This window comes from Carlito syrichta, unplaced genomic scaffold, assembly GCF_000164805.1.
Source record: "Carlito syrichta isolate Samal-C Ts95f unplaced genomic scaffold, Tarsius_syrichta-2.0.1 Scaffold305654, whole genome shotgun sequence".
Classification (NCBI taxonomy): Eukaryota; Metazoa; Chordata; class Mammalia; order Primates; family Tarsiidae; genus Carlito; species Carlito syrichta.
Window position 1 is genome coordinate 391,993 of NW_007249750.1, and position 17,861 is coordinate 409,853.

Consider the following 17,861-nt stretch of genomic DNA (forward strand, 5'->3'; position numbering starts at 1 on the left):
TAGCTCAGCAGTTAGGCTCAATTCCCCAAGCACACCCAGCACAAACACAGATTCAGGTCTTAGGCCTGCCCTAGGTAGTAAATGCCCCAAGTACCTCTCAGATACCTCAAAATAAGGGCATAAGCCAGCCAACTCACCTTCTTGGTGAACTTGGTGGTTTTGATCTCCACAAAAGCAGCACTGACTGCTTTCAGGTAACTACGTTGGTTATTGAAAGTCACACGACCAGATCCTACGAACAACAGACACAAGTTTACTTTCTAACCAAGGTCTTCCAAATACCACTCTTCAACACTCAGGAAACCCTGTTTTTACAACATTGCTGTCTAATAGAAATATGTAAGCCATGTATATAGTTTTAAATTTTCTAGTAGCCACACTGAAATAACATGTGGTGAAAGTAATTCTAATATATCTTATTTAACCCTGTATGTCCAAAATATCATCTCAACATGCATAACTAGCCATGTTTCACGCACTCAATAGCCACATTTAGCTGATGGCTACCATATAAGACTGTGCAGTTATAGGCTATGATGGCACAAAAAAATTCAGGAACAGGAGAAGGATCTATAGACCACAGTGGGGAGGGGAGGAACTTCTCCAGTGCAGGTAGATGCACAGGTAATCTTAAATGGTTCAGAGTAGAAATCGAGATGCAGGTTGAACACCTTTCCGAAAGGCAGGCCCAACAGTTGAACCCCTCCTGGCCTGAAGGTCACTCTGGAGACCTAGCAGGAGTACCAGAAGCAGTCCCATCCTGTCAAGTGCTTCCTCCACCCCTGCAGCCTCTGAAGTCCCCCTTCTCAATCTGCGACACAGCAATAATGAGCACACAGTGCCCCTTCCTGTCCAGATTCACTGTGGGTGGGCAGACGAAGCATTTGGGGAGGCGGGTTAACCACATCTTGATCAGAGAGTTCAGGCTCTGCACCTGAACCCTCCAAATACCACCACTGAGATTTTTCTGTCACAACGAGCAAATTGACCTCCTACCTCTCAGAGGAGCCAATCAAAACCTAGTGGTTAGACCCTCAGACTTCCCCTGAGCTAGGACAGCCCAGGCCATGAGCACAGACTTCATTCTGTTGCCTGAGTCAGAGAGTCTTCCTTTAGCCTGACCTGGTCTCTGATCTCAGACAGAAACCTCTTTTTTTTTGAGTCAGAGTTTCATTCTGTCGCCCAGGCTGGAGTGCAGTGGCATGCTCACGGCCACCGCAGCCTCAACCTGCTGGGCTCAGGTGATCCTTCCGCCTCGGCCTTCCAAGTAGCCAGAACTACAGGTGTGCGCCACCACGCCTGGCTAATTTTTTGATTTATTGTAGAGATGAGGCCTCAGCAAGTTGCCCAGGCTGGCCTCGAACCTTTGGGCTCAGGAAATTTCTCTAACCTCTAACTCCCAAAGTGCTGGGATTACAGGCATGAGCCACCACACCTGGCCTATGAAAAACATTTTATTTTTTTTTTGAGTAAAGTCTCACTCTGTCACCCAAGTTGGAGTGCAGCGGCATGCTCATGGCACCCCAGCGTCAACCTGCTGGGCTCCGGCGATCTTTCCGCCTCAGCCTTCCAAGTGGCTGGAATACAGGCACATGCCACCACACCTGGCTAATTTTTATTTATTGTAGAGACAAGGTCTTGCCAGGCTGTTCAGGCTGGTCTCGAACCCACAGCCTCAGGCAACCCACTCACCTCGGTCTCCGAAAGCGCTGGGTTTACAGGCTGAGCCACTGAGCCTGGCCTGAAAAACCTTTTTTTTTTTTTTTTTTTTTTAAAGAAAGCAGAATTGAGAGGACAGAAACCTTCCATATGGGAAGGGACCCAAAGGAGTTACCCCCTGAAAAACTTTTAGTAAGGGAAACTAGGAAAGTTCAGGAACATGCAGCCTTTCAATGAAATATTACCTATTGTCTGTCCTAAACTGGTGTGGCTGTGAATGCTGAACTTCAACAACATTCCTGCCTCTTTCTCCCCTTTTATCACCTCCTATAGTCTCTAATCACTTTCCCACCCCCTGCATTGGAGGAAAGGGCAGAGAACTGGGTACAGACGAGTCAGTACTAGTGAGTTGTCTAGAAAAATGATGTTATGTTGCTGGTACGAGATCTGTAGACCTGGGTCAGGCCTCCTTCTCTGCTCCCGTGAGGCAGTATCACAATCTTGGTCTACTCCCAGGGGCCACACCAAACTTTCCCGCACAGAAGTGGGACACTTACCAATGGGATACCTGTGCTTATCTGTGTCAATCCCGGCATACACCACACCACCAAATAGGTCATTCAAGATGGCTGCTAGGGCCTCAGCATTGAGCATCCCATGCAGAGCACCGACAAACACCGTCCTGCTGGGATCCAGTCTCTGAGAAGGACTCCGAACAAAGTTGCTGTCAGCCAAGACCCAGGGGATCACCTGTACCTGAAAACCACCCCAAAGGTATATCAGCCCTGGCAAAGAAGGAGAAGCTCGTGTATGGCAAGGCACATGCTCTGGAGATACTAGAGCTGGAGCTGCTGAAGTCCACATGGGGCGAAAAGGTATCAATGTCCAGTCTCAGGCAATCGGCAGCCAGTAAACTACCCTTACTCCAACCCAACTAGAGTTGATTTTTACTAAGTCATGTGTTCAGAATGGTGGAAGTGGAACAATAGCACTCACTCATGCTGGCATGTAAGCAAAAAAGTTCCAAATTTTCTTTCCTTTTTTTTGCGTCGTAGTTTCACTCTGTCGCCCAGGCTGGAGTGCACACGGCACGCGCACGGCCACTCTAGCCTCGACCTGCTGGTCTCAGGCGATCCTTCTGCTTCAGCCTTCCAAGTAGCTGGGACCACAGGCATGCGCCACCACGTCTGGCTAATTTTTTGATTTATTGTAGAGATGAGGTCTTGCCAAGTTGGCCAGGCAGGTCTCGAACCCATGGGCTCAGGCAATCCTCTCACCTCAGTCTCCCAAAGTGCTGGGATTAGAGGTGTGAGCCACCACACCCGGCCATTCCAAATTTTCAGACATTGTCACAACCTCCAGTTGTGTGGATCTAACAAAGGGCTGTGGACACTGCAGGACAAAGAATATGATCTGGAGTCTGTGAGAAAGTAAGGAGTCCCAGAGAAATTAAATTAAAAACTAGGAGCCTGAAGGACAGAGGGGCGAGGATGCTTCTGGTATCGGTACAAGGTGGTTACTGGCCCACCCGAGGTATCAGAGGGCTTGTGCCCAGAGCAGTGGGAGTAACGAGATTGGGAGGAAATTATACCCAGGAGATCCCTAAGGTCTTGCAGAACTGAGTAACACTGGGGCAGGAGCTGATCATGTCCTTTGCCTCTGAATACCCTGAAATTTCAGAGATGTTAAGTACCCAGTCCAATATCACAAAAACAATGTACTCTAGAATCAGATTTAAAAACAACAAAAAACCATACTGACTCATGAGCTCTAAACTTACTTGGACAAGTGGTTCTCAAACACTGTTCACTAGAATACTAGTCACTAACTTTAAAGATCTTTAAAGATTCCTAAACTCCATCCAGAATGATTTAGTAAGTCTGGGATAAGGCCCAAGACCTGCAATGAGGTCCCCAGGTGAGATAATACCATGTTACAGACCCATGATGCCAAGGACACACACGGCTGATACCAGAAAAGGCGTATGAAGAAAGAATCATATGGGAAAAAAACTCATAACTAATAAAGTCCTGAGGGGGAGTGAAGAAGTGACCCCAGGGTGAGCATGGGTTAAAGGGGAAATCACCCCCACAGACTGGGAGGTCAGAAGGAACAGCCTGATGGCAGGACCAGAGAGAAACAGCTACAGATTTTTTTTTGGGAGTTGGAGTCCAACCCAGGCTGGAGTGCAGTGGCATGCTCACAGCCACCTCAGCATGGACCTGCTGGCTTCTGGCGATTCTTCGCTTCAGCCTTCCAAGTAGCTGGAACTACAGGTATGTGCTACCATGCCCAGCTAAAGTTTTTGACTTATTGTAGAGACAAGGTCTCACCATGTTAGCCCAGACTGGTCTCGAACCCACGGGCTCAGGCAATCCTCTCTCATGTCGGCCTCCCAAAGTGCTGGGATTACAAGTTTGAGCCACCATGCCTGGCTTTTTTTTTTTTTTTGAGTCAGAGTCTCACTCTGTCACCCAAGCTGGAGTGCAGCATCACGCTCATGGCCATTATAGCCTTGACCTGCTGGGCTAGACGATCCTTCTGCCTCCGCCTTCCAAGCAGCTGGAATTACAGGCATGCACCACCACACCTAGCTAATCTTTTTTGATTTATTGCAGAGGCAGGGTCCTGCCAAGTTGCCCAGGCTGGTCTTGAACGCCTGGGTTCAGGCAATCCTCTCGCCTCAGCCTCCCAAAGTGCTGGGATTACAGGCATGAACCACCACGCCCAGCACAGCTATAGATTTTACTAGTTAAGTCCAAACAGAGAAAGCTGCTGCTCTCAAATTCTTCTCTAAGACAAGAGGTTTGAATCAGAAGTGTTGGCTAGAAAAAGAAGAGTAGAATAAAGGATGGGAGATAGTTTGATCTCCATGGGCAGGAGCACAGGTGTGTACATATGCACACACTATTAAGACCCAATTTTTTATGTAATTAAGAGGATACTGCTATATTTATTGTGGGCCAAGAAGAGTCTTTTTGCCTCAGTGGAAATACTGCTTGCCTGCAGCTTGCCTATTCAATTTACCCCAAGAAAATCTAGTGCCTTGATGTGCCAATTACCTTGATCCAAAAAGGACACCATGCTAACTCACCTCTTTGCAGCGCATCCTTCGGCTGGACATCTTGAAATAATATTCACTCAGGCCATCTGGGCTCAGTGGGTCATGAGAGCAAGCCTGAAGCAAAGCCCGGACAGACTTCTCCAGTTCGAAGACCAGATACACGTACCCTATTCCCAATGAGAGGAAAAATCACATTAACATCCCTCAAGTGGTTACTTCTCAGCCTTGGCTTTGCAGTAGGGAGTTTTTTCCAAGAAAGGAGGCCCTGTGTATAGTGTTTTTGTCCTACTCCTGAAAAGTCTTGTTGAGTGAAAGCACTTATATGTTAAGTGTCTAGGATAAGGGAAGGAAATGTGCACCATCTCCAACCTTGGTAAGGGAAGAGATCTGGCAAGATGGGACAGAGGGTCCCACCGTTATCATAATTCTCTAACCCAGAACATAGAGCATGCTCAGGTCAGCAGAGCTAACCTTTCCTGGGGGCAGGAGGAATGGCAAGTATTGCTTTAAAAGCCTAGTTAAACTGCTGGTTCAGTAAAGGTGGGGCAGGGAGAAAATAGCACCTATTCCTTTCTACAGGGAAAGGATCTCATTTCAGACCAGTGAGGAATCAGATGCTTGGTCCTCATTCCTGCCAATTCCAAAGGGATCTCAGAATTAGGTCAAGCAACAACGTAACCGAGCAGAGAAGAGGCAGGCAAGAGAAAGCTTTTCAAATGACTCATTTGAAAGAAAAGGTGCTGCTGGGGTTCAGGTTTAGAGTGAGGTGTACAATTGTACAAGCAAGGGGTTTCAGAAGCCACTCCCACTGCTGTGTAAGTTTGAACAGACGGGAATATTAGCTCAGAGGAAACAGGGATGTGCTAGGTTGAAGAGAGTGCTGATGGCTGAAAAGTCTGTGTGCCCTCCATTTTACCAGCATGCGGCCGTGACATCCCAGCACCCCTTGGTGCAGTTATGTACTAGGGAGAGGAAAAAAAAGCTCCTACCATGTCTTTATTACCTTTAGGCATATTACCTTTGGGAGGACACCGGGGGTGCTTGCCATCCTTACCAGGCCACTCCACACTCAAAGAGCCAAAAACACGGAAGGTGTTAACCAATCCAGCTACAAAAAGACAGGAAAGAATGACAGAAGCTGAGGTGCCATCTTCCCTAGTAAAGACACAAACACAAGATCACCGTTGTTCTCCCCCTTGCTTAGTCCCCTTGACAACTCGGAACTGAACTCTGATCTCAGGTGACAAGTACCAGACACAGCAGCACTATGAAACTCTATGAAATGCACCTCTCTCCTCAGCTGCTGCTACAGTACCCTGAGCTCAGGCAGAAATTCAGACCCTAACTTCAAGCCCAAGTTTCATGTTCCTGAAAGACAGGCCCCACCTTCAGCTCTTGAAGCAGGAGGTCTTGGAGGTAGCTCACCTTCCGTAATATCCCAAGGAACACCTCCTAGGAACACCTTGCAAGAGTAGATAGGATTCTTATAGTTTCGAGGAGGAAGCTGGCCACTCCAGGTACAAGTAGCTTCATTCACAGCTTTGGGAGAAGACAAAGGGAGAAACAGAGGTTAATCAGCAAAGCCATCACCGTTCCCTAAGGTGAACTTGTCCAAAAAGAACTAAACTGGCCACAATCCTAGCCCAGATGCCTGGGAGAATATCCAAGACTATTTTGAAAAGCAGGATACCTATGTCTTACAAATCCACTCAGTCAAATAATCTTTTTTTTTTTTTTTTTTTTAGTTGGCATCTTTACTCTGGCACCCAGGCTAGAGTATAGTGGCATGCTCACGGACACAGCAGCCTCAACCTGCTAGGCTCAGGTGATCCTTCCCCCTCAGCCTTCCAAGTAGCTAGAACTACAGGCACACACCATCACGCCTGGCTAATTTTTTTTTTTTTTTAATTGTGGAGATGAGTTCTTGCCAAGGTGCCCAGGCTGGTCTCGAATCCCTGGGCTCAGGCAATTTTCTTGCCTCCGCCTCCCAAAGTGGTGGGATTTCAAACTTGAGCCACCGCACCCAGTTCAGATATAATTAATCTTAATTCACTAATTATTTCCCTACTAAGTTGAAAGGAATACCAAACCAGATATATAGGGTAAAAATGATCATACCTCAAGCTATTTTCAGACATTTAACTAACATGTTAACCACAAAGCAGTTGTATCTAGTTACTGCTTACAATACTAATTTATAATTACTTGAAAGTAAACAAAGCAGTTTCGTATACAGTGTCCTATAGGCCTTACTGGTACAAATGGGCCTTATCCCCTAATGTTCAGATGAGAAACATTCTATTCTGTTTCCCTATCATGGTTCTGAACTCACCCATCACAGACATTAGGACACTGCCAATTAAAAAACCACCACTAGCAAACCAGCAAGACAAGAATGTCACAACTGTCCCCCAAGTCAGAACCATGCTCGATCACTGCCAGAGCTATACTGATGGAATCTGAACAGACTCTGGGCCTTCCTTGATGCCAACACAGTAAGATAATGAATACATTTCCAACCCCCCAGCTTTCTATTTATGTCAAACACAAGTCTGTTCAAACCCATTGTGATTCAAAATGCCATGCTAAAAAACCCTTCTTGCTGTATAGGTTAGGAACTATCTTCTGTTTGGCACACCCCTATTTTTTTTTCCTTGTTTTTTGAGTTGGAGTCTCACTCTGTCGCCCAGACTGGAGTGAGTGGCACACTCCCGGCCACCGCAGCCTCGACCTGCTGGGCTCTGGCAATCCTTCCACCTCAGCCTCCCAAGTAGCTGGAACTACAGGCACGCGCTACCACGCCCAGCTAGTTTTTTTTGATTTACTGTAGAGATGAGGTCTCGCCAAGTTGCCCAGGCAGGTCTCAAACCCGCAGGCTCAGGTAATCCACTCACCTCAGTCTCCCAAAGCACGGGATTACAGGCTGAGCCACCAAGCCCGGCTGCCCCTAACTATTTTTAGAAGTCAATTTTTGGTGACCAATTCGGCCTTCTATCAGTCTTTAATCCTATCCCTGCTCATTCGATACCTTTCCAGATCAGACACTGACCTTAGGGGACTAGCTAGTCTTTGACCATTTCACCCTCCTCCTTCAGCACCGAGCCAGACAGCCAGTGAAATTTCACTCAGGACAAGGATATGGAAGGCCATCCCTAAAAGGCACAGGCCCACTGTGTTGCTACAACAAGAAATTGGGCACCGTCAGCAATATTTTTTGATAAAAACAGAAGTCGATTTAATGGCCTCATCCAACAGCATGGTAACGTCATTTCATAGGAAAACAATGGCACCAGAGGAAGTACAGATAGGCTGCCAAAACCATTAGGTGAAAAGAGCAGCAGCACTGAGGGGAGAATGAGATCCAGCCTAGCTTTGTGATCAGAAAGGCAGATATACCAAAGCCTATGGAAGCAAATGGAATAGAGAAACTAACATTCACTCAGTCAACAACTCCAAAGCCTTAGAACAGTGAGTGGCTAATGAACATCTAGCTCTCTCAATTATTAATAGACAATGACTTATACAAGGGGGACCCAAAAAAACTCAGGATTTGTTTATTTTAAAAATTGTGTATTTCTTCTTTTTTTTTTTTGAGTTGGCATCTCACTCCATCGCCTAGGACAGAGTGCAGGGGCACACTCACAGCCACCCTAGCATCGACCTGCTGGGCTCCGGTGATCCTTCCGCCTCAGCCTTCCAAGTAGCCAGAACCACAGGCGTGTGCTACAACGCTTGGCTAATTTTTGGATTTTATTGTAGAGCAAGGTCTCGCCAAGTTGCCCAAGTTGGTCTTGAACCTGTGGGCTCAGGCAAACCACTCACCTTGGCCTCCCAAAGTGCTGGATTACAGGCTGAGCCACCAAGCCCGGCCTGAGTATTTATTCTTACATGTTTAAACTTCAGTCACCTTCAAAGTATTCTCCATTTGATGTACTACACCTAACAAGATGCAAAAAGCTCAGAACAGTTTTTAAACTTGTCAATTTTGATAGCTTTTAGTGCTTCTGCCATTTTTGGTTTCACTTCTTCCACACTGGCAAAACATTTCCCTCTGAGGACTTTCTTCATCCGAGGAAACAAACAAAAAGTCACTTGGGGCAAGAATGGGTGAACAGGGAGAATGAGGCATGGGGGTCATGCCATTTTTGGCGAAAAACTGACTACTCAGTGCAGTGTGGGCAGTTGTACTTGTAAGTCATCCATTACGAAGTGGGCAAAGATGTTGAAAAACTCTCCAAAAAAAAAAAAATTTACTGAAGCCAAACAACAATGCTAGCTGTACACTGATGCCAATGGGTTCCCAGAACACTTACCTAGCTAAAAGGAGCCCACCCTCCAAAAGACAATTCTTTTCTGGAAGATCCCCCTCATATAGCTCATTTACTTCCAGACAGTGGTATAAGACGAAAAACAATTTAAGTGTCAGAACCATAAGGGCTCCCTAAGAGACAAGGACACCTGGTGACACTCTTACCATAGAGGTTGACAAATTGACCACCTACCCTCAGTGCATCCCTGACTGTACCAACCAGAAAGGCTTGGGGAAGAAAGCTCCAATATGGGTTTTCTGACATGTCTGAGCTAGAAAGGGGGAAGGCAGACAAAATTCTGGGCTCCACTTCCAGGGTTTCTCTTGAGGACACCTACCCATGAAAGTAAAAGCGGTACATCCCTGTGCACCAGATTATCCGCTTCTTTCTTCTCCACTTAGCCTCAAAGAAGTTCCTGAGCTTGTCCTCATTAACACATACTCCACAGAAAGATCATTCTTTGCAGATCTGGGGACTTCACCATACAACCAAGCTTCTTCTAGACAGTTCACATACAACCATGTTCTTCTAGACAGTGAACTAAGGTTACTTCCTTTTTGCTCCCAGAATGGGGCCTCAAGTACCACACATGCCCAAGCCACACTCACCTGCAGCTTGCCGGTGCAGCCTGGCCTCTCTCTCTATGCTGAAGGGGTCTTTGGGAGCTTCAAGGAGGTCCCAGGATGGCCACACAGAAGCTCCAGGCCATCTCTTTGAAGCACTGGTTGGGGAGGGAGTGACTGCAGTGAGAGCAGCTTGCTCTTGGTCCATCCGGGATCCTACTCCCATTTTTAAAGGGTCTCTGGGACCACCTCCTGTCAGAGACAGGAAGGGCAGAGGAGGAGAAATGCGAAGACTTGACTAGGGGAGGAAAAAAGAAAGACACAGGTGTTTAAAAGCTAGCTTGTTATAAAGTAATAATCACACTATAGAAATTATTAAAACCACCTAACATACATTTAGCATTTATTTTCTTTTGGACTTCCTTCCTATGCATTTTTGAGATTAGTTGTTAAAATTTAAACAAATTCTCCCCATTCAACATTTTTTTCATATTGCCAGTTTTTATAACTATTTAAGATATTATTTATCATATTCTACTTAGGGAACAAGGTACATCTCACTGACCCATTCTCTTACTGTTAAACATTTAGATACTTCCCGAGTTTTCAGATCACAAATGAAAATTTTAAGACATTGCTTCTTCATATTTTGCATTTTCTTTGAATAGATTCCTAGAAGTAGAATGCCAAAAATGCCTTCTATGAGGGCTCTGTGTTCTATCATGAATGTATAGGAACACAAGTTTCACTACAAGCTTTTGTCAAGGCTTTAAATTCTAATTTAAAAGTGTAAAATGATACATCAAAATAACTGGTTGATAGAATACTTTCTGTAAATTCAATACTGCCTCTATTTCCTCTTCTGTAAGTTGTCTTGTCCTTATTACTTCCCCAATTAACCCTTGGGGTATGGGATCTGAGAAAGTTCTTTAAACAAAATCCTCAAATACTAGTTGGTTAAGGGGTAAATTTCCCAGTCTCATCTAAAGCAACATAAACAGATCTAGAATACTGTATGTAACCCTATTTTATAGTGGTGTAAACTGCAGCCCAGAGAAGTAAAGGGACCTGTTTGTGATTGTCCTAGAAACAGCCCAGACAGCTTTAAAAAAACAAAACAAAACAAAACAAAACAAAAAAACAGGCACTGTCAACCTCCATATTCTAGGACAAGCTGACAGGCAATCACGACCAATGTTGCCTGTCTTTGATATGGAAAAGAAAAGAGTGGGAAAATAAGCCATTCTACTCACTGAACATTCAGTTCAGAGAATTTGGCAACAGAGAAGCAAGGCTCAGAAGGCACATGAGATTATATTTTTATTTTCTGATAATTTCTCACTGCCAATTCACATATATTTATACTTTTTCCTATTCTATATATATGAGTGAGAGTCTCACTGTTGCCCAGGCTGGAGTACAGTGCCATGCTCATGGCCACTGCAGACCTGCTGGGCTCAGACGATCCTTCCACCTCAGCCTTCCAAGTCGCGGAAACCATATGCATGCACCACCACACAGGACTAATTTAATTTATTGTAGAGATGAGGTCTTGCCAAGTTGCCCAGACTGCTCTCAAACTCCTGAGCTCAGGTAATTCTCTCGCCTCATCCTCCCAATGTGCTGGGATTACAGGCTTGAGCCATCGTGCCTGGGTTTATTCTATATTCTATATCATCTGTACTATTCTATCCCCCACCTTTTCTAGTTCATTCACCAACTCTACTTAGCACAAAGACCACATACATCATACATGACTATAGATAAGAAACATGAGGCCGGGCTCGATGGCTCAGTCTGCAATCCCAGTATTTTGAGAGGCTGAGGCGAGTGGATTGCCTGAACCCATGGATTTGAGACCAGCCCGGGGAACTTGGCAAGACCTTGTCTCTACAATAAATCAAAAAAGTAGTGCACACCTATAGTTCTGGCTACTTGGAAGGCTGAGGTGGAAGGACTGCTGGAGCCTAGCAGGTTGACGCTGGGGGGTGGCCCGTGAGTGTGCCACTGTCCAGCCTGGGTGACAGAGTGACACTCCAACTCAAAACAAAACAAAACAAAACAAAACATGAGAGACAAAAATGAACGGAGGCAGTATTTCACAGATTCATCACAACATGAATTGGGAGCTGGCACGGGTCAGTGGAAAAAAATACATGAGCTAGAGTCAGTCAGATGTGGGTTAAAATCCTAGCCCTGCTAATTGCTAACATAATTTTTAGAATTAGCACCTGAAGTTCCTGATACCGTACATAAATAATATCGTTTAAAAGCTAATGAAAGCACCCATGTAGGTCATGAAAGAGAACACACAGGGCTCCCATATTTACATTTTAAATTAACTGCTTTCCAGCAGCTCTTGGAGTAACTGTGTCCTCAGCTCAACCTGAAATGGGCATTCAAAGCATCCTCAATTCTGATAAGGATGAGAAACTCCACAGATGTCCACAATAGCCTCCACTCCTCCCCTCATCCCATCTCCCAAACCTGCATTCCAGTGGACACGCAACCCGCTTTAAGCCCTATACATAATGCAACCTTCCTTCCCCTTGGGCACACACAGGCAATTCCACCCCTAACCCCCCATTCCCAATAAGTTACATACAATCAAATCTGAGAGATGATCTGATCCAGAGCTGAAGCCACTGGTGTCTGAGTCAGAGGGGCTGCTGGATCGGGAGTCCAGGATGGGCCGGGTGTCCAGGCGTGGTCCTCTAACTGAGGGTGCTGGAAACTTGTCCACCAAATCAGACCCAAGGGGATCCAGAGGCAGGAAGCTCAAGGGGGGTTTTCCTAGGACATTCCCCAGTGGATTATGAAGCATATTCAGTACTAGGAGGACAAAAAAGGAAACCTTGTGATCTCTTAGTTTTCATTCCAGCCAACAGCCTTTCTCTTTTCTCCCAAAGCCACCCAACAAGATATACCAAAGGCAGGACCACTGAAAGCATGCCAAAAACATAAAATAAACAGGTATATAGCCAGTTCTGAGACCTGGCCACTCAGGGCCCATTAGAGGCAACTGTAGGTTGACTATCTGAAGACCAGAATTCCTGCTGTTATGGTAGCAGCAAAACTCCTGCTCCCTGCCCCCAGGTTTAAGCGTTAGCGCCAGGATCTGGGAAATTCTGTGCCACTGGGGACCCTGGTCACAACTGCTATTAACATCTGGATACACCAAGAACACAATTAGAAAGTCCAAATCATACGACATCTTTACTGCCTGCCAATGTTCATTTGAATTCTCATTTATTTTATTTTATTTTTTTGAGTCTGAGTCTTACCCTGTCACCTAGGCTGGAGTGCAGTGGCACACTCCCAGCCACCACAGCCTGACCTGCTGGGCTCAGGTGATCCTTCCACTTCAGCCTTCCAAGTAGCTGGAACTACAGGTGTGCACCACCATGTCCGGCTAATTTTTCTTGATTTATTGGAGAGATGACCAAGTTGTTCAGACTGGTCTCAAACCCCTGGGGCTCAGGCAATCCTCTCATCTCAGCCTCCCGAAGTGCTGGGATTATACATGTGGGCCAACGTGCCCAGCGAATTCCCATCTTTCTAATAGCTAAAATACAGAATCTCAGGCCATACTCCAGAAATCTGGTATCACATAAGCATACCACCTTATCAGAAAGTTCACTTATGCAAACTTCTAGCATATATAGATTCTCTCCTATGTACCCTGAACTTGAAACATTTAGGATGGAAGCAGAATGATGTGGTTAAGCCCACTTATTGACTTATGACAAATCTGGGATGTAACCTGGGTCTGACACCTCCTACATATAGCTGTGAGCTCTGGAAAGCTCACTGCGCTTCTTTGAGCCTCCATTTTTCTCACTGGCATCTGGGGTGGAGTACCAACTATTTCGTAATATTGTTAGGATGGTTCAATAATTAGACAGCAGAAGGAAAGTGCTCAGCAGAGCAGTGTCCAGCACACAATAAATATTTAAATATGAGCCATCAAAAAAGAGCAACATTTTTCTACACTCGGCCTTGGGGAACCTGACAAAACATATACTTTATCCATGAGGATGAGGAGTAAGAGGGCTTTTCCATGAACTATTCAGGCAATAAGTCTAGGGGAAAGCCTTAATTTGGTGGTGGTGCTATTTTTTTTTTAATCTGAAGAACAGGGAGAACATCTACCTCCGAATGGCTGTGAGGTGAAACCAAAATAATATGTTCAAGTGCTCAATAAATTCTGGCTGTGATTGGTTCTACTTTGCCCTGACTAGCAACTGAATGAAATAGGTCACCTGGAGCTCATTTGCTCCAGGTCTCCAAGTCAGTCTGAATGCTTGGCTGGGCCGGGAGTGAGTTCCAACAAGTAGGAATAAACCTCTCCAAGCCGGAAATCCAAGTCAATGCATGCTTTCAGGCTACGAGACATACATGCCATTCATGATAAGAGCATATGCACTAGATCCCAAAGATCTGTTCCTATGGAATCAGACCAGCCTGCTTTTCTTTAGGCATGTGACCTCCCATGTAGCTATAGAAAGAGTAGGTGCATCCTTAAATTTTATTTAATGCAGGGGGTTACTGCAGATGTATTTACTTATCTAGGCTTTAATTTATCTTACTGTGGTAAAGATATCTTTAAAGAAACTGGCATAACACTGTTTTCCAAAGTAGACTTACTATATTATTTTACAACCCCACCAGCAGTGATGAGAGTTTCAGTCCTTCCACAACCTGGCTAACACCTGGTATGGTCAGTCTTTTTAATTCTAGCCAGTTCTACTATGTAGGTTGGAGGGTGTGGGTAGGATAGAGTCACACTGTATCCAGCAAGGAGTTAGTTTACTATTCAGGCCCCCTTCCACTGTGAGAGCGTTTCTATCTTCTCAATAAATCTGACTTTCTAAAATAAATAAATAAATAAATAAAACACTTTTGGCTTTCAAAGAAATATGCTTTATCTAGGTCTTTCAAAGCAGTTTTTGGTTTTTTTTTTTTCAGTTGGAATCTCACTCTGTCACCCAGACTGGAGTGCAGTGGCTGCTCCCGGCCACTGCAGCCTTGACCTGCTGGGCTCCAGCGATCCTTCCCCCTCAGTCTTCCAAGTAGCTGGAACTACAGGTGCGCACTACCACATCCGGTTAATTTTTTTTTTTTTTTTAATTGTAGAGAAGAGGTCTCGCCAAGTTGCCCAGGTGGGTCTCGAACCCTCGAGCTCAGGCAATCCACTCACCTCAGCCTCCCGAAGCGTGCAATTACAGGCTGAGCCACCGAGCCCAGCTTCAAAGGAGTTTTTTTTAAGCAGTAGCACTTAACTGTATGGTGAAACCACGAGTCTAAAAAAGCTTGGATTCTGATAGCCAGCAGAAATAATCCATAAACTTCTCAAATAATTCCTGACAAACCCCTTCCTGAAAGAAATGAAAAATCAAAGCCCCTGGAATCCATGCCTCGAGAAGGCAGAAGATGTGAAGATTTATTTAAAACCCCTCCCTGATGCTGCAAAGCCTGGCAAAAAAGCACCGTGAAAACCAACAGATCATATGCATTAGTCTCAAAAGTGGTACCAATGCCCTGGAGGGCTTTGTTCTTCTCCACATTTTACAAAAACAAGTTTAGGGTGGTGAACAATGAAGTAACAATCAAATCATAAAGAGCCTTAACAACCTGGTTAAAGAGTTCTGATTTTATCTTAAAGATAACGGAGACAACAAAGAGGTGGTCTGCATAGCTACTGTGAGAATGGCAAAGAAGGCTGCCCAAGGAAACCAAGGAGGACTGCCGATAGGACCCCTGTGCCCACCTGAGAGGGAAACTATTTAAGTTGGACTTACAGAATCTTCTCCAGCAGAGCTCAGGTACCTGGATGGATACTGGACCAGATCTTAACAACCTGGTTAAAGAGTTTTGATTTTATCTTAAAGATAACAGAGACAATGAAGAGGTGGTCACAGAGCTGTGACTTTTTTCCCTAAGGCAGTGTGAAGGAGGAAATGGGACAGAGTTGATAGTCATAGTAATAGAGAAGATGAGGAACAGGTCATGTATTACAGACTAAAGACAGAAGAAAGTCAACAGATCGGGAGCAAATATACGGAAAAACAGCAATTTCAATAAACTGATAGACATAAGAGGAATGAAAGTGGCAAACAAGATAAACAAGAGGTGTTGGGACAGTGAAGATGAAGACTTATGAGGATGGCAAGGTCCAGGGTATAAAACTATAGGTGACTGAAATAGAATGTATGAAGTCTGAAGGATTAGATCGGTCATCCATATGGACATTAAAGAGATCTATATGTGATAACTGGGTCTGGGGTTAAAACAAACATGTTGAGCTCTTCAGAAACGGGAAAAAACTAGGAAATTGGTGAAGAGGACATAAAGAATGACTCGAGATAAATGAGACTTGGGAGAGTGATTAGGCTCCACTTGGCAAAGAAGCATCCTAAAGGAAAGCCTTCAGCTAAAGCAGAAGTTGGAGGGGAGCGTTTATGAGCAACAAACAAAATAGAGGGCAGTTTGTGAATTCTGGAAAAGGTAAGTTTCAAGTAGCACAATAGAGAGCCCTGAGAGTTGTGGAAGAGAAACACAGCATAAAGCAATACACACAAAAAATGCTTAAAAGGGGATGATGCTCTGAAGGACTAGTGTCTGAGGATACCAATGATGACAAGTATGAACTATGGTAACTATGTCCTCACTCAAGGTTTTTAAAAAGGTATACTTCTTGGAAAGAGTAAAAAAGCAACATGGTAGTCACTATAGACCACTCTTCTTATTCATATCTATTTGTATTCACTATTGTGTTGGCACATCTGCTTTACCAGCCACAAATCCATATACCTCCACAAATCTGTAAATTCTCTACCATGCTTACAAAGATATCTTGAGATGCTGTCAAATTCTTGTGCCAAAGCTGGGAATTATCTCTGTAGCATTCCTCTAATCTGGTAATAAGCCTGTCTAAACAGAAAATGGCATGAAAACCTATGTTGGCCACTAAGAACTCCACTTCCTTAAATGCTTATACATAGTTCATGGTCAGTCATCTGTTCTACAGTCTGGACCAAGTTCAGTTAAGCTACGATTCACTAATAGCAGCTTCCATTTACTGAACTTTTAGCATGTGCCAGACACCATGTTAAAAGCACTTTAGGTAAATAATTTTCACCAAATCCTAAGCAGTGGATGGATGTTATTACCCTATCTTAACAAAAGGGAACCATGACTCAGGGTAAACTGTGTAAGTGATAGCTAAAGAGTGACAGTGTGAGGCCAGGTGCAATGGTTCAAGTCTGTAATCCCAGCACTTTGGGAGGCCGAGGTGAGTGGACTGCCGAGCCCACGGGTTCAAGAACAGCCTGGGCAACTTGGCAAGACCTCATCTCTACAATAAACCAAAAAATTATCCAGGCTTGGTAGCACGCACCTGCAGTTCTGGCTGATTGGAAGGTTGAGGCGGAAGGATTGCCTGAGTCCAGCAGGTTGACGCTGGGGTGGCCATGAACATGCCACTGCACTCCAGCCTGGGCGACAGAGTGAGATGCCAACTCAAAAAAAAAAAAAAAAAAAAAGCCGGGCTCTGTGGCTCAGCCTGTAATCCTGCGCCTTTGGGAGGCTGAGTTGAGTGGATTCCCGCGAGTTCGAGACCCGCCTGGGCACCGAGACCTCATCTCTACAATAAATCAAAAAAACTAGCCAGGCGTGGTAGCATGCCTATAGTTCCAGCTGTTTGGAAGGCTGAGGTGGAATGATTGCCGGAGCCCAGCAGGTCAAGGTTGTGGTGGCCCGGAGCAGACACTGCACTCCAGTCTGGGCACCAGAGTGAAGCTCCAACTCAAAAAACAAAACAAAACAAAACAAAAACTCTGTCTCTAAAATGGGGAAAAAAGTAGTTGCTAAAATGTAAAATCTAGGCCAGGCTTGGTGGCTCAGCCTATAATCCCAGCACTTTGGGAGGCCGAGGTAAGTGGATTGCCTGAGCCCGCAGATTCAAGGCCAGTCCGGACAGCATGGCAAGACCTCATCTCTACAATAAATAAATAAATAAAATCAGCCGGGTGTGGTAGTATGCACCTGTAGTTCTGGCTGCTTGGAAGGCTGAGGAGGAAGGACGTTGGAGCCTGGTAGGTCGATGCTGGGGTGGCCGTGAGCATGCCACTGCACTCCAGCCTGGGGGACAGAATTAGACTCCAATAAAAAAAAAAAAAGTAAGATCTAGGAGAGCAGGTAATCTTTGTTTTTTTTTGTTTTGTTTTGTTTTTTGAGTTGGAGTCTCACTCTGTCGCCCAGACT

The 17,861-nt window shown here is 45.0% G+C and overlaps 2 protein-coding genes across 3 annotated transcripts in view; both read right to left on the reverse strand.

Annotated features, from left to right (window-relative positions):
- Nucleotides 1–15,246, reverse strand: part of RPS17 (ribosomal protein S17) — a 29,263-nt gene extending 14,017 nt beyond the window's left edge. Inside the window, exon 1 of the mRNA XM_021714467.1 lies at nt 15,231–15,246. The gene's annotated coding sequence lies outside the window, so the exon portion shown is untranslated. The remainder of the gene's footprint in view (nt 1–15,230) is intronic.
- CPEB1 (cytoplasmic polyadenylation element binding protein 1) overlaps nt 1–17,861 on the reverse strand; it is a 113,454-nt gene that overhangs the window by 3,394 nt on the left and 92,199 nt on the right. The window contains exons 4-10 of one of the 2 annotated variants that reach the window (XM_008062092.2): nt 12,202–12,428; nt 9,642–9,894; nt 6,149–6,262; nt 5,742–5,831; nt 4,754–4,890; nt 2,217–2,415; nt 138–232 (exon numbers count right to left, since the gene is read on the reverse strand). In XM_008062092.2, coding sequence (XP_008060283.1) covers nt 138–232; nt 2,217–2,415; nt 4,754–4,890; nt 5,742–5,831; nt 6,149–6,262; nt 9,642–9,894; nt 12,202–12,428 — 1,115 coding nt within the window. Of the gene's footprint in view, nt 1–137; nt 233–2,216; nt 2,416–4,753; nt 4,891–5,726; nt 5,832–6,148; nt 6,263–9,641; nt 9,895–12,201; nt 12,429–17,861 lie in introns of both variants that reach the window. The other variant, XM_021714466.1, reaches the window with a different exon arrangement.